The 18,111-nt window shown below is 38.8% G+C and overlaps 1 protein-coding gene across 1 annotated transcript in view; it reads left to right on the forward strand.

Moving 5' to 3' along the window:
• Positions 1-9,756: 9,756 nt before the first annotated feature.
• LOC139719841 (uncharacterized) overlaps positions 9,757-18,111 on the forward strand; it is a 49,746-nt gene continuing 41,391 nt past the window's right edge. The window contains exon 1 of the mRNA XM_071631225.1: positions 9,757-9,807. Coding sequence (XP_071487326.1) covers positions 9,757-9,807 — 51 coding nt within the window. The remainder of the gene's footprint in view (positions 9,808-18,111) is intronic.

An 18,111-nucleotide genomic window follows, 5' to 3' on the forward strand; every position in this document is an offset into this window, starting at 1 on the left:
AATTATTTCCTGTACAAGTTTTTCGTCAATCAACTCACACCTATATAAACTTCTACTGGGTATTAGCCATTCACATTGCACGGTATGCTTATTTGCCTCGAGCGTGTGTGCAGGTATGCACTACACTGGCTGCACCGAGATCGCAGGACTCGTGCGATGCAATCCTGCAATTGATAACAAGACGTATTACCGGTGTTGAAAAGTATACAAAATAATTCATGTTTGGGAGTGCAATGGACAGAATATGTCCGAGTGAGGCGAAAGATAAAATAATGATACACTGAACTCGGCTGTGCCTCATTGAACCAAATGAAATAGTCCGTTCTTAGCAGTAAGCACGAATGAAAAATATTTGTGTTTCATAATAATGTAAATCACCTAATAAAGTAGATCCTTGTCATGTTATGTTATGAATTTAGAAAAATCTCACCTCCCTGCACGGATACAAGATTGCATGGTACATTACGCATCGTACTAGTCAATGATGACGTCATAGTCAAATGGGATCATGCACAATGAATGAAACGAATTCAATGTCAAACAACTTACTACCAGTACTCAGTAATCAAATGAAAAGGATCTACACTAGTATTGATGAGCGGTCATAAGTCAATACGTATTATTTTTACGTGAAATTGAAGCCTGTGTAACTACACTTTTCCAAATTTGGCGAGTTTTAATGATTTTGTAAGTTTTTCGTTGTTTTTGGTGATTTCTGGAGATTTTTACATAAATTATGCCCGGCCTTTTGGTCATTTTATTTCTCATTTTTGTTCTGTTGGGACTTAGTAACGCAGTGGCGAGCTGCCCATTTCAATTTCTTGTTTATATCATATGGACCTAGGTCCATGTTTATACAGGCTTTCTTCTATAACTGCTAAATGATCTAATGTATGTCTAGAGAAGCTAGCCATCATCATCTTTCTACGCGTTTCTGCCATAATTCATTCCGTCTACAGTGCTGGGCCACGTTTTTGGCATAATTGTCGACTCTTCGGCATGTAAATATAGGCCCATTGGGCATAGTTTGTTGCTGCTGTATTTTTAGCATGGACTTTTAGCGTAATTCGAGCATATTGTCATAAATGCATGCCTTTCTGAAAGGATCTTCTCTCTCTCTCTCTCTCTCTCTCTCTGTTTCGTTGTTACACGTTTTGTAGGCCTATTTGTTATTTTCCCCCTCTGTGATCTCTCTGCGTCGTAACCGATTTCTTCTTTTTTTCCACAAAATTGATGACAAGATTAGTGAAGCCATTTGTTTTTTGTTGGAAAGTTTGCCAGTTAGTAACGAAAACATTTTCTTCCTTTCTTATTGCTAATAGGATGCAACATTATTTTACCACATTAATGCCGCCCCTAGCACCTTGCTACACGGAGGCCTATATCTCACGGAGATCCGTCACAGCCGTGGCCTAGCACCGGGCGCCCCCGATGTCCGTTATAGCCCCCCCCCCCCCCTCCCGCAATCCCCAATGCATTGTTTTTCAGCATATTGCCTCGACAATGTCACGACCCCCAGCATATTTTATGTACTGTATATTGTTTTTCTTCGTAGGGTGAATTGGAAAAGTCGCTTCTTTGGATACAGATGATCTCGCCAATACGTCATCCAAGAGAATGCACTTTGTATTGGATATTCTTATTCAGATTTTGACTGATATACTACTGTAACACATTACCACGAAATAATTCAAGAAATGTATTCAGCTGAAGATTTTGCCAGCAAGCACGCACACATACACATTCTCAAACCAACGTTCTTTAGTTTCTTTTCATTTCAGTTGTATGAGATTTATTTATGCTGATTGAAATACAGTAGAGCACAGTATATATACATGTATATACATGTGTATACATGTGTATATATATGTAACATATTATGCTAGTGTGAACAAGCTCTTTTTCAATTTTTTTTTCACATTTTCCCCTCATAAACTTCACACACAAACACACACACACACAATAACAACAGTGTCTTGTGTTGTGTCTTCATGGGAAATCAGCCCCTTGGGGAAATGTGTCAGCTGGTTCACAGTTTTTTTTTTTTTCTTTTTAGACTAGGCCTTCTGAACAATCTACATGTTGCAGTACTTGTCAAGAAAAAAAAAGGAAATACATTGAAGGCATTAGAATTCATCGAATATTTTCAACACTTCAGAAAATGAACATCCATATTTCACGACCCACCACTGATATATATAATCGCAACTGCATGCAGTTGTCAATAACCTAAAAATGTACTACATGCCGGGCGTATACGATGTAAAAAACAAAACAAAAACAAAACAAAACGAAACAGAGAAAATGCTGTCAGCTCGTACATCGCAACTGCACACAAAGATACAATGGAAACTAAATACATACAAAATAACTAATATACCAAGCTGATTTCTCCGGTCACAATGAATTTATTTGCTTTATTCTGTATTGTTAATTGACTCCGGATATAACAAAATACAATGTATCTGATAATAAAGAACAGAATGTCTTGGTCCCATGGATGTTGTTATACATGATGTGCCGAGTTTCCACTGTATATGTGCACACCCAGACTTACGTACAAGAGGGCAGAATAAATACTCCCAAAGGCATATTGTGATTTAGAAGATATTATTCTCATTTCAAATTTCGCTAAAAATCATGCTACAAATAAGTTTTATTACAAGTATTCAAATGATTAAAAGGACTTGAATAAGTAAAAAAAAAACAAACAAAAACGGGAACATTGGCTAGTCTCTCTCGTGAAGTGAAAAGATACAACGTATTCTAGATTACATAAATAAACTCCAATTGTGACGAGTATTGAGAGTAGAGTGGAGCTTTGCAGCAGATATAGAAGTGGTCAATCTTTACTGAGTGTGTACAACAATACTATATTACCATGATGGGTTTCATGATGATGACTGGCGGGGGAGGGAACATACCGAATGTTCCACCCGAAGGATTTGATATGCTATTGAGGTAGGTTATAAGTTCCGAGCCGAAGTCGAGGGACTTACAGCCTCTCGAAATAGCACCTCAAACCCTGAGGTAGGAACGCTTGGTACATGTTCCCTGACAACAAAAGTCATCATCTGCTATTATATGGGTTAGTCAAATACGTCATCGTCAACCACAAGCACAACGCACTCGCTCGCTCGCTCGCATGTTGCAGAGCCAAATTCACTGTGTGCGCGCGGTCCTATGCCTTCTGTCATTTGTTCTGTGAAAATATTTTACCATGGGATAACATTATAAAAATTTTCGCCAATGGGCGAACTTAACGAATGTGCCTCCAATCACTAACCGGTATTTGACTAACCCATTTATTATCACATGAATGTTTGCTGTTGTTCTTTTTTTTTTTTTTTTTTGGATAACCAACAGCTTGCAATGAGTCTTTTGTGGTAACTAGGAAGTACTGTACTGAATATGCTAGTCCCAGCAAAACCTGTACAACTCAGTACATGTACATTTGGTTCCGTGTCCAGACTTCTTCCATAACATTTGAAGACAGTACTTGTTTACCTCATTCTAATTTGAACAGAAGATACACACACACACACACACAAAAGAGCAGAATTGATGTGTTCTGTTGGTTATTAAGAGATGATAATACACATGCAGGCCCACTGTACATTTGCAACGCATGTGCAGTTGTTCGACGCATATACCATGTCTCAAGCTTGCTTTTTGCATTTTGTTTCTCATTTTTCAATGGATGAACCAATTTATTGTTGAAATGTTGGATGAATGTAACACTTTCTCCAAATTTAGAGTTTGCATAACTTGGTGAAAGGGATCTACAACATAATGGATACTTATTATATTCTCATTACTTTGTACCAAACTATTTTTCACAGGCAAAAAAAAAAATAATAATAAATCTAAATGTCTGGTGGTACAGTATTCACCACATTACATTTGATAATACATTGTAGAATAAATGGAATGAAAAAAAAAAAAAATCAACCAAAAGCAGGTAACAGTACCCGTTTTTCTGAGATATACAGTCCATCGTGGATAATACAGACTTAGAGGGGAAATCCAGTCGAAATGTAAGTCAGTCTGACAAGAAAGATTTAAACTTTATGCATTCACACTAGATCGAATTAGGATGAAAAAAAAATAGAGTTCTAAGTTAAAACATTTCAAAGTTTTGCAATTTTTGAGGGAAACGGTTCTTGAACAGTCAATATGAATATGCAAATGGAAAGGTGAGTGTGTCATTCCTGCACATAAAATGTTGAAATTTCCTGTTTTTCATTCAAATGCACTTATTCCCGAGGCTCAAATCCTCATATATCTAAGTGATCACTATTCTGAAGTTATTCAACCAGAAATAATGCCATGTTTCAGACTTCAATGACCGAAACATTGAATTTTCATGTGTGTGTGTGTGTGTGTGTGTTTTGTACTTGATTGCTGCAAAATTATGAGGGTATGACATTGTTAGCTCATTCACTTGCATAGGCATACCCACTGTACAAGAATTGTTTTGGAGAAATAATGAAAATTTCAAATTTTCATAACTTCTGTATTTTTCATCTGATATCAATCAAATTTTTACTGTTGAACTCATAAAATTGTACTCTTTTGGACTCTATAAAAATCATTCAGTTTCTTGCTTGATAAGTGAGATACAAACCAAGTATTTATCCTCTTGTCAACAGACATAATCAGGAAAAAGTTAACTTCAATCAATTCAACCAGGTTCTCATCACTTTTTCTTCACTGATATATGTGACACATTTTTCTTTTCTTTGTCTTTCTTCGAGGGGTGAGAAAAATTAATGATTGCTGGCAGATGAGCATGAGATCAGCTGCTTTGGAGTGACACTCTCATCACAGGTGTGACACTTATATTAGTAGGTCTGATAAAACTGCCAAGATTTGATGTGTAGACAACTCAACTGAAAATTCATACATGGACTCATATCATACAAACATAAAAGGCCTATAAGGGTGTGGGTTGGAATTGTAACGTTCCATGAAAAAAAAAAAGATAATAAATCCATAATTAGCTTCATACAATGACCAAAGACTTCCCATTAACAAACATTGACATGGGGGTGACATATTTTTTTAAGAGTGATAAAGGTGAACAAAGTGAGATCTTTTTTTCCTCCTCACCAAAACTCTTGATATGATGCACTGGTGTGGAGTAAATCATACCCAGCAATTATGTCAACTTTCTCCAAGGAAATGGGGTTGTTGCTGTGCAATGTACCCTTTGACATTACACAAGGGGGGCTATGTCATATTTTTCTGACCAACAGCTAAGAGGGCCAAAATGTGAATAGTTCAAATCAATATTGCCCCTTGTATTTTACCCATAATGACCAGAACATTGCTGTATGGGTCACAGCTAAAATATTGGTCCCAAGTTAATAAGTTAATCATGATATTACAATTGTACTCTGTACTATGTATGAAAGATGTCAGCAAGTGCCTACCCAGGATGGAAGCGCAAAAACATGTATGCACATGTACGATTAAATGAAGACTCTTCTGGTAACTACTTGGCACTATCTGAAGTTCATTTGGATACGTTTTCAACAATGCCCAGTCAAGCTGAAAAGATATGTACAGACATGTAGCAGCCGCAGATGAAGATGGTGGTCACGATGTATTGAGTAGGGTAAGAGCTGTAGAAAACAAACAGACAGTTGTATACAGCAAAAATTACTTTCCTGTGGGATAAAAATACTGTAGAGTTAAATCCATTTTTAGCATTGTAAAACAAAGGTATCTGCAATATCCCAAAGCACATCTACAATGGTCACTTTCAATATTGAATAGACAACTGTAAACAGCTTTTTACAATAACGATGTTCCAATTTGGTATTTATTGTTTTCAAAAATATACCTGTGAGTCTCTGTGTCTTTCTTTTGATCCATACATGTTTTTTAAAATGAGTATGGTGTATAAATATCAAGATTTCCACATGTCATCATCCCCCTACACATACACACATTTACATTGGTATATCTCACCACTTGCCATATGTGTGGTACGTAAGTGTGCATCTGTAAGCTATTGGAATGGGTTGGGTACATAATATCTGTAGAGTGTAGTGGAAGATAGTCATAAGAAGATAAAACAAGTGAGTCAGTAAACATACAATAAGTCCTGAATAAGTCTTTCCTACGAAATAATGACATAATGACTATCATTACACTACATACAACGCGTACATACACGTAGTACAGAACAGGCAGATCCAGGAATTTTTTTTTTTAAGGGGGTGCGTTTACAAACGCGCACTACTCCCCAATTTTTTTTTCTTTCAAAAATAAATAAAATAAAAATAAGGGGGACAAGCATGTGACCGGTGAGGTCCTCCCTGGATCCGCTACTGCAGAAACATCTTGCCAATATTACTAGTAACTATTGTACTAGCAACTACCCCACCAATAGCAGCGAATGTACCCAAGCTTACAAAACCAGACACATCCTTCATGTCTTTGACTCAAGGATCGAATACAATGTACATGTAAGCCCTATGTATTTATTTATTTAGCTACATCGTACTTAGCTTTGCAGCAATGTGCTAGAACAAGACAAAGGGTTGTTGAGACCGTTCTACACGATACATCCTTTTTGGGAAGTTCTATGATGTTTCATGTATCTTACATTGTCACGCCCAGTGTACGAGTGTATGTGGTTGATTGACCCTCTTTTCATAAAGACCTCAATTTACAGGTACTAGCTTTCATCATAATTCATAATCATACATCATTATAGCTATGATGCAATCTGCAGGATTGAAATTCTTTTTATTCTGGAACAGCAAATGTTGATAATTCCATGAAAAGTAAAAATACAACTATGGGTTAAAAAAAGAAAAAAGAAAAGAAAAGACAATCTTACACGTAGAATCTAGTACGTTCAATTTCATGATTGACAATATGTAAGCATTCAAATACAAATGTAGTTTCTACCAAAATTCTAGATGTACGATCAAATTCTTAGAAGTAGGAGGATCCAGTGTCAGTGAGTGGCTGTGCATTAACAATTTCAATGTTGTGAAACTCTGGAATGACCTCCCCCTGAAATTGCATAATTATTATGGTATCTTCACACTCAGCTAATCCACTCTGGTCATACACAAGCTCTCCCAGTTAGAGGTTTCTATAATATACATGTAGATTCTAACCTTAGGCCTACTCATAGCTCATTTGTATTCTGGAGTCTTGGACTCTTAGTCGGATTTGAGTGGCAGCTGGTTGGAGTGAAAACTAAACCACGTCGAACAACTATAGCCATTTGAAAAAAAAAAAAATGTCAAGAACTAGGCTTGGGTATGACGTCAGTGGATGAGCCGAGTGTGAAGATACCATAATAATTATGCAATTTCAGGGGCAGGTCATTCCAGAGTTTTACAACATTGAAATGGTTGCTGACCGCACGGCCACTCACTGACACTGGATTCTACTTCTAAAAATTAAATCATAGTATAGGTCTACATCTAGAAATGTAGAAACTATTCAAATGCATGTATACTTGGTTCTAACTATCAACTGTACAAGGCACAAGGTGGGGCCTACAAGAATGTAGATTGCAAGCTGTCAACCAGTCGCCACATTAGATCTGATTAGGATAGGATGAAATTATCAACAGTGCAGTAGAGGGGTCTATATCTCCACAAGCACTAACAAGTTACATGTTAGTTCCTAGCTAGATATAATGTCACGACTACTTAGTAAACAGCTTTACTACTACAGCCAAGGATGCAAGGTTAGTAGGTACTACCAAGGAGGTTTTAAACATGGAATAACAACAAAGTTATTCCCTTTGATCTCTGTTGGAAGCCACCGCTCAAAAATGTTTGAAGCACGTGCCAAACAGGACCTGCTGAGCCGATACGAAAACAATTGACTCGTGTCTCATTGCATAATCACCACCCACTTTCAAAAGGTAGATAACAGGTCTTTGTGATGGCAATTACTTTTTGCTGATTCCTTTCTAAAGCTAGGTGGTACAGATACGGAATGCGCGAACAGAAATCAAGGAAAAAATGTTGAAATTAAGTTGAAAATTACTCGACTGGGCATACGCGGGTACAAATCTGATATATTCATCAATAAAGAATTTGTTTGGAAGATTATTACATGTTAATTTTATTTCGGGAAATTGGGTTGAAAAGTGATAAAACCAGCTGATTCTACTCCCTCTCATTCCCAGACCCTGTAACCAGGAGTAGGGTGTATCTAACATTCAATATTTTCAACTAGAGGGTCTACATTAGTGTAACTTTAGTGATTTATTGTAACATACAGTTGTAATGTCACGCTCCCTCCATGCATATAAAGTATGAAATTCACGTCCATCTTTCGTCCATGTGCACACTGTCATCAGCTACGACGCCCAGCACATGACACCGAACTATGTTAGAATTTGTAGAAATACAGTAGGCTATGGTATACCAGATAATTTGGTAATGGACTATTCGGTGGTACTCTGGTCTGCACCATATGAATGGGCGCTAGGTCCTACCATGCGAAATGTTTATTTCTACGATTCTAGCCGGGGAAAAAAAAAACATTAAGAGATGGAGAATGATCTAACAAAAAAAAAAGTGTTAGTGTTAGGGCCTAAATCTAACATTAGCCCGACCAGATGCTGTGAACACGCTGTGGCGCTACGTACGTACAGCAACTGGGCTGTGTATAGTTAATCTAACGTTAGAAGTTTACTCGAGGCTACTAACATAACAGTAGGCGTGTGTTACTATAACACGTTAGAGCTAAACTAAACGGTCTCTAACATTGCTATTTATAATTCTACTACTAATAGCCAAGAAGCCAAAGGCAAATACTAAATCCCAAGAGTAGTAAGACTGAGAGTGCAGTTGTATTATTGTGCGGGCCATTATCAGACAGATTCGCCGGATTTCCACCATCATAAAAAAAAGTAATAAAAAATTGAACATGTTTGTCCCCCCCCCCAAAAAAAAAAAAAAAAAAAAATGAAATAATTGGCGATAGTTGTTTGACGTCGGTTGGTTGTTTTTCACCACAACCAGCCGCCACTCAAAACTCAACCAAGCCCTGCTGTCGCTGTAAGAGTTACACGTGCAAGTGTAAGTTGCTATTGCACGGTGTCTGGTCAGGCTACCAAGACTCCAGAATACAATTACCAGTACAAGTTTCAACTCCCTTGTTATTATTACCTTCTTCTTCTTCTTCTTCCGGCTATAGATACTGTGCAGAACCATATAACTAACACAAGTAAGGTTAAAGAGTATACCAATGACAATGTACAAGTGTATACTCGCGTAGGTCACACCACATTTTTATAGTTAGGCTTAGCTTAGCACAATAAACAAAACAAGGCTGATGAGTGATGGATTACCTCTTCAACTGAGTCGGCCGTTGGTGGCTACATCATGACATAGATAGGCCTAATCTAACATTCATTGATTAGTATTACTAATACTAGTAAGCGTTTTCCAAAAACAGATTTGACTAGCTCAGTAAACTAGGCCCTACCTTTGTAACATTGTCATTGGCCCTACAGTACAGCTACATTGTAGCTACACTCGACTCTCATAGTTACCCTATGAGGCTAGTTACCCTACAGGTACAGCATCGCCATAATTGCTCTGCCGAGACACTGCAGGATACTCACTTCTGTGAGCTGTAAGAACAAATCGAGGCCCTACTTCTAATCAAAGTGGGCGTACCGTATGATCTCTGTTTCACCAAGGGAGGTTTGAGAGAGAGTATACCTCCTTGTTTTCAATGTCGATCTTCCGTCGTAAATACGTACCGATGGGCGATTATCCCTTCGACATCGGTGCATGCGATATGCAGCGCAGCACAGTCAGTGTAGTAGCTGGACGGACGTGACTCCCATGGCCCAGTAGGCTACAGTGCTGGTCTTCCGGTACCGGAGGTGCTGCTGCGCTGTCGCCGATTACCTACACGCGTACGGACGGTAAACCGGTAGGCCAGTAGTAGGGGCGAACGAATGAAGCCAGCCAAGAAGTTGCACGTAGTACAACGTAGTGCAGTGTATGCGCGATCTCACCGAGCTGTGCGTGAAGATCGTGTTGTGTCGATGTCACGGCTCTTTGCATGCTGTAACTGCTGCTGCTGCTAACTAGTACTCTATCTCTAGTGGTATCCGGAAAACCGAATTTGTGACTGCGCGCAGCTTGACCACGAGATGGCGCAATGAAATTCTCGTGAATCACACTCACAACCAATTTTCTTCGTTCAAAAACTAACCGTTATTTTGCGACCACCGATGCTGAAGGTGCTAGCTAAATGGACACTTTACTGGTCAGATATGATTTATTTTGCTCCCCAAGCATCATGTGCTCAATAGTGATGTACCATACTACTTAAAATCACAGTTTTAGTCTCGGATTTTGACTCAAACAGTTACTCTTTATTATCTTTAATCAAAGGTAAAGGGTTACTGCACACTTTCCTTAGAAAAAGTCATTTCAAATCAGTACTTTGACTAAAAATGCCCAGTGGTGATATTATATGCAGGTAGGCAAGGAAGAAATAACTTGACTAATATTTATCCCATATGTACACTGTAGGCCTACATGATAATGGTAATAGGGCAAAGGTTGTGGTTTAAGTTTGCTGTAATCTGGTGAAAATGTCATTTCTAACCATTACCTCGGTTAGGAATGTTCAGTGGTGATACAGCATGGTAAGGAGAATAGGAATGATATACCTAGTTGTTTTAAGCATCATGGATGAAAGGTCAAGGGCCAAGGTCAGAGGTCACCTAGAATTTAATAGTTAATCTTTCATTTGTGGCCATGCTGCACCTGTGGGCGCCTTTGAATGTTTCTACAACAGATATATGGCGCTATACGAATGCTGTGGATCATCATCATCATCATCATCATACAAAGTATATTCCTCAAGATAGGTCCAGTAAAATACATCCTCTGTGATGAGAGGTGTAAAGGTCAATCCTCAGTCAGTGAGTCGAGATCAGTGAACTTCATCATAATGTGAATGAAAGGCCATGCGCAGTATGGAAGATTATTGATTGCATGGGATGTGCAATTGTCAGTTGGAAGTACTGAGTATGGTTTGTTGGGTTACCCAGAAGTTTTTGCTTTTTTGAGTCATTTAGCATTTATTTAACCCTGCACTGTATATTCTCATGGCTTCATATCTGGACACTATTGGGAATTCTAGTAGCACATAGGACAGTGACGCTCAGATTTTTCAAACTGGAAGCATTGTTCGACAACATCTTCAAGGTCCAGAGTAAGTCACTTCATGTGAGCCGCTCAGTCCTGAACTGTCGTCAACTTCCCCAAATGTAGCCAAACACACTGTACACCCAGGATCAGACAACAGACATGCATAACAAGGAGGATGAACTTGACATCAGTAAAATAGTCTAGAAGGAACTCGCACACACACACACTCACACGCACACACACAATCATGCCAGTTGCTCTCGAGATCATGCTTGCGATTAAAGGAGATGTCTAAACCTCCGATGAGAGAAGTCTGGTTTTGATTACTTGACGCAGCAGCAGCAGGACAACAAATTGATGGCACTGGATGTTGATTAAATGCAGCATACACAGTACTCACATCATAGATCTTGAGCACAGCCTTGAGAGGTATGATTTTTTTTTCTCGCCTACGTAGTGGAAGTGAGACATAGCCATCACTTTTTCTGTCATTGGCGTCGGAGTTGTCAACGATTTGGTGTACTCTCTATAACTTTTCATAACTTTGAACTGTGACCACCGAACTCCCACCACAGGTAGAAAATCTAAAAATGCCAGTCAGGTTCGAATGTGGGTGAAATCTGGCAAGGTTGAAGGTCAAAAGGTCAATGAACTTAAGGAGCCTATAGTGGTGTACTCTCAATAACTTCCCACAGATTGCTATGACCACCAAATTCACTCTACCTGCTCAAAAACTATATTTTTCTTGTTTTTTTTTTTCACTTCATTTGAATTTACAGCTTGCCTTCTCTGTATTGCTGCATGTGGTATTGGTATGATACACTGACACCGGTAGCGAAAACTTGCATTTAGTACAGAATGTGAGAAGACATAACTTGTAAATTTTCTGTACTGCAGTACTGAGTTACATGGAAGACCAACAACAGTTTGAGTCTGCCTTTATCATCTTTCTCTTGTTTGAAACATGTTTCAGTACCCACTATCAAAATGTGTTTTCAAACGCCTTTCGGATCACATTTCTTGAGTTGTTGCATTTATCGTCTTTATCATCTCTGTCGTGCTTCTATTAAAATAACTTTGTGTTTATCAGCTCCACTGAATAGCATTTCTGGGTCAAACACATTTGTATAATAGTTTTTTGGTGTTTCTGAAATGCATTTCTATTCTAACACTATAATCAAAACAGCTTTGCATTTACCCTTCTCCCTGAAAGTTGTATGGATACCTTAATTCTGTGCCAGAAGTGAGTTGTTAAAGGCATCCTGAAATAAACATTTCTGCATTCAAATCTGATACCTGACATTGCTTTCAGACGAACTTATGTAGCAAGTGAACATGACTTGCAGAAGAGGACTTTCAACTATTTCAATAGAGATTCTCCATTTACCAAGGATAGGTAACATTGTCATAGATTTGACCAGTTTAGAGGCAGAAGGGCATTTATCCGTATCACTGATGACTTTAGATGTGCATGCTGTATAGCAGATGACCATGAGTGTCTCTCTGCAGGGAAAGCAATGGAATCATATATTTCCTGTTCTAAGGAGCAATCTTTGAACTTAATATGACCTGGAAGTAACCAGTTCCTATTTTGGTCTGTTTGCCTTGTCATTATTTATTCATATTTCTGAGTTCGTCTACATGTACCTCCCCTTTGGCAATCAATATTGGTGTTGTTGTTGGTTTGTTTGTTTTTTGTCCTGAGTGATCTTCTTGACCTTGTTCAAATCAAATCACCCAATTTGTCATGCAAAAATTATAAAGAAACCCTGAAACATTTAAACCAAGTATTCCAATTTATTGATAATCTTGCTACTGAGGTAATGCAAATAATGAGATTTATCATGGACTTCTCTCAGTGATCATTATAACTGCATTTTATGAAAAATGAATTTGTGCAGCAAGTAATGTGTGAAATCTCACTTGAGAGACAGTATTGCACAAATCATATTTCGTTTTCAGCTGCAAACTCAAACCTCCAAGATTCAATGAATGTAACCAAGTGCAGAGGTTTTCATGCCAAAGTTCATGACGACATGTTCTGCTCTGGCATATCGTTTTATTATTATGGAACTCATGATATTTTGTTGTCATTGTCGTTGAAAATATGGTCACACGAATTAAAATTCGCATTAATGATTTATATGAAGTATTATTTGTTTCGTATTGCCACTAAGAAAACAACTTATGCCTGTATAACAGTATGCAAGAAACCACGGGACCAGCAGGGCTGCCTTTAATGAGCTGAATGTATTTTGATGTAATTTCTGAATGCTATCCTATTCTATGATCAGTTGATATCCAATCAATTTACTCTTCACCACAAGCAGAACTTTGGTTTGTACATGTAGAAATACAACTCTAGACTCAGACACTTTGTCTACATATTACAATTACATAATATGAGATAATTTTGTTAAATGTCTGTAAACGAAGGATGGCCAAGGAAACAAAGCAATTTAATGAGACCTCAAAAAGATGATTGTTTTATCACAAGTACCAGTACATGTAGGTGTACATGTACAATGTATGTCATTACATCAAGCCTCTCCATGCTCAAGTTTTTACGGAACATTCATTTCGTGCCCTGAGTTGGGAACTTGCTCTTAAGAAGGAGAGCGATCAGGGAAGTGAGAGACAGTTCGCCTTGATGCCAGCATTCATTTCCTGATCGGGAAGATGTGTCCTCTCTTCCTACGCTTTCTTGTAGGTGTTGGCCGGCACGCCATCCATTTTGTTTTGTTTTGTTTTATTTTGTTTTTAATATGCCAAGACGCCTGGCAAGCAACTTTATTGGCAAATCTTGAAAAATTCCGACCAAGAGTGTGGCAGCTCTGTCCTTGTGCTAGGCTTTGCCTAGTTCTATGTAGTACATGTAGAGAAAAACAGAATTAAAATTTTGAAGTAATCATTGAGATCTTTTCGTTTGTAAACTTTATCTGTTACTTTTTGCGGGTATTGCAGACTGAGGATATTTTACAAAGTACTTTAAGTAACAGTTTGCTACTAAGTAAAGGGATATGACATGCAACAATGCTCTAAATAGTTCCCACAAAGGCATCCTTTCTTTGCTACAAAAATCAAGAATACCATGGAAAAGAGTCTAATTGTCATGCCCACATGTTGCGCTGCTAATGTGGCCATAATCTGTATGACATAAGATGAATCCATCCCCCCCCCCAAAAAAAAAAAAAGATAAAAAATAAAAAATAAAAAAATGGGGGGGGGAATAGAACATGGTTCAGAGATTCAATGAGCAGACGAATCAAAACATGTTTTAGAAAAAAAAAAGAACCTTAACAAATGGAAGAAACTGTAGATTTACCAGTATTTTCTTATCTGAAAATGCATGAATTTGGTATCATAGACGATAAATCTGTACATATCTTAGGATCTATAGGAGGACAAGAGGTTACAGTAATGCAATAAGTGTCATTGAGTTACATGCATGTGGAGGTGCAATAGGGGTCATGGTAGCAGCTGTTGGAAAGCACCTCAGCATTAATGCACCGTGACACGAGATGCTAAAAAAGTAATTTTACCTGATTCCTTCTCCTCCAATGGGGGGGGGGGGGGGGGGGGGGGGGGGGATCACAACAGTGTGCTTGCTGTGCGTAAATGTTCCGAAGAATCTGTTCACACAGATTAGCCGGTAAATGATTATTCAACAGTTCTGTGAGCAAGTTTTCTGTGGGTAATCACTTGGCTTTGATTCTCAAGCAATCTTGCCATTTTTCACCATATAAATCAATCAGCGATCTGTGTTTTGTGTTATGGAGATTAAAATAATTTTATACCCTGTTGCAGTTGTACACCATATCATTTGAGTGACTCAGTGGGCAGGTTTATGTTTGCTGGTGGGCCATACGGCAATGCTGCACATTCGTCACTGGCACTGGTCCAACCATGGAGCTACTGTAGCTCCATGGTCCAACGGTCCAGGACCAGTAAAAATCACTGTCACTCAGTGTCAGACCAGTGACTTTTTCAGGAATGGACCAGTAAAAAATTGAAAAACTGAGTACCTACTGGTCCGACAGAAAGGTCAGACCAGTAGAAAAAATGGGTTATTGTGCAGCCCTGCATACGGGCATGTGGGCTCATCGTGTCCTTTGTTGACATGTTGGGGAAATCAGGTAGTTGGTCGTACTCTATACATAAACTTCCCGATTCATGAGATTACTAAGGTAGACTCCCGTCTGGACAGGATGCAGGAGATTTTGCACTCACAGGTTTCCCAATGCGTACAGGAATGGCAGCACAGATTATGCAATGCTAGCACAAATGTGATTCACTCGAGGCTTTATGTGTGCATGCAGCCCGTCACACGCTGTATTACATTAAGGCTACACCAGGACAAGATTGACAACATAGCACTCATACTCTCTGATGTACACTGTAGACTGGTAGATTAACCTTGCAGATTGCTACTACCAAGTATCTCTTCTTGTGAGGACTACCACTAGTACCAGTGATTGACTGTGAAGGAAGAGAAAGATGAAGACGAGGGACAAAAGAGGGAAGGAACAAAGTGATACATGTAGATGGAGGAGGAAAAGAAGTGAATGAAGGTGGAGATGCAGAATTATATTGCCCCCCTCCACAATGAATGTGATTACATTATGATGTGAAACTGTAATTATTGTTGTTTTTAATGTGGAAATAAATAATACTATTACTGTATATGCTATTATTTTCACGTACAGATATTTTCGCGAATGAGGAGGTCATGGAAATTTTTGTGAGAGGTTTTCGCTTTGACACAGACGCCTTCATATTAAGTGCACTATCACTCTAGCGCGTGGTGACATTTTTGTGTGTTGTGAAATTTGCGGGGCAACTGTGATTCGCGAAATTCGTGAAAATTAAACCCTTGTGAAAATAACAGCTCATACAATAACCTGTTGAAGACAGACTGATTTTGCTACAACATGCATTTCCCATAGACACCTGCCCGAATATGCTCGGGACTCGTCCTCAACGGGTTAAATTAATAAAAGGAGATGAAAAAGAGGAGGAAAAGAGAATAGCAAAAACATTTATAGGCCTAGAGTTTAAAGAGGGAGAAAAATTGAATGAATTAAGAAGAATAAATTGAAGAAGATGAATAGAAGGTGAAAGTGGGATAAGAGGGATGAGAAGAGTGAGAGAAAATACCAGGCACTGTTTTTTTTTTTTATAAAGCAATGACAAAACTGCCAAGTACCCCCACCCCCCACCCCCCTCTCCCATTCTACTGATGGAAGCTCCTTGAAAACTTGATCGTGATATGTCTGACATGAAAATGTCACAGCCTCTCAGATTTGGGATTTTTTATTTTTTTTGCCACTGGTGGAGACCCATGTTCAACACATGTTTCTTCCAGATGGCTCTTTGGATTTCCCTGAATTTGGTGTTTTCTAGAGTGTTGGCAGCCCCATAATGATTAATTGTCATTATCAAGCGTTGTGATGCTTTTGTTTAAAATACATTTTTTAGTACCTTTTGAGTGATTGCCCTTTGAAAACAAAATTGACAGATGAGTTTATCGTACACTTATTTGTTCAGGAAATTATGCACTCTAGTGTCATGTCCTTAAGCCACGATAGGCGTGCACAGGAATATTTGCCTTCCGATAATTCGTGTTCGGGTCCCTGTGCATCGAGGGAAGAAGAGAGGATTTTATTTGGTAGGGTGTTACACAAACATTAAGGCAGCTGAGTGCTATTTGGCATAATCAAAAACTTGATGGAATCTGAAAAATAATTATGAAGTTATTGTAGGCCACTGAAATAGGTATATTTTCCACTTGCCCAAATTGTCCTCAGGTTGAAGGTCCCATATTTTTGGCAGGCAGGTACCCATTCATTTTATTTGCCTCACAGCAAAGTGTTAGTTGCCCCTGGGCAAGCGGGCAAGTGAGTTTGTCGTGCCCTGTAGTTTGTGTGTGTGTGCTCTTCCACTTTTCTGTGGCTGGATCCTGATCTATGGATCAAGTCCTGTGCCAAGACACTCACACATTTTGCCAAATCATGTATTCAAGGCTACTATCCATCACAGTTATGTAGACCTGTGTTGGTATGTCATTTACAACAGTGAAATATTGCAACATTGGAAAAATCGTGGCATTTGAGCGAACCCTGCCAGGCGAGTGTGCCAAAAGCCAGTGGGAACATCGCCAGAAAAATTGCACAGCAGAGTATGATTGTCCCCAAACTTCATGCAAAGTTTTCCATCACGATTTCAAGCTCAACCCAGAAAACTTGCAGATTTTGTCCAGTGGTTTCTTCATGCACTCTGCATGACCACACACAAAATGCATAGAGCTCTTCAACCTGACCAGGCTCTTGTTATGAATACCATATGTACGACAGACTGCTGAGACAACTGCATATGGGCGTTAAGGTTGCAAAAAAATAACAATTTTTCTCAAATTCCATTTCAACATCACAATATTTCGTTACACTGCAGCATGGAAGCGAATGTTAAAATGGTTCCATGACATTTGCTCAGGACTGCGACAATAGCTCCCATGAAATTTCTGCACGCGAAGCCAATCATAAATTCTACCCACAAGCATTTACCTTAACCCTAATCCGTGAATGTCGAACTAAACCTAAAATCCTGTCACAATCCTAACCCAAACCCTGAGTCCTTGGAGAAAATAAGACCGAAGCAATCGTCGCAGGAGCAAATGTCATGTTAAAACATCACAATTTCTTTGATATCACAGTATTCTCCAATGAGAATGGGCCTAGTTCTGTGAGTTACTTGTTGCATCTGTTTCTTGCTATTGCCAAGCTCTCTTCACCTGAGTGAAATAAAACTAGAGCCACATGTTTCTGCTAGGAATCATGCTGAGCCTCTATAAATAGGTTGACATCTTTCACACAGACACTATTGTGGTCGACCCTGTCTAACCTGCAATACAGTAGGTGTCATGGATCCCCTGTGCTCACCAGTTTGTGTG

Source organism: Diadema antillarum, unplaced genomic scaffold, assembly GCF_040938485.1.
Source record: "Diadema antillarum isolate AM-2024a unplaced genomic scaffold, OU_Dant_1.0 scf00000115, whole genome shotgun sequence".
Lineage (NCBI taxonomy): Eukaryota > Metazoa > Echinodermata > Echinoidea > Diadematoida > Diadematidae > Diadema > Diadema antillarum.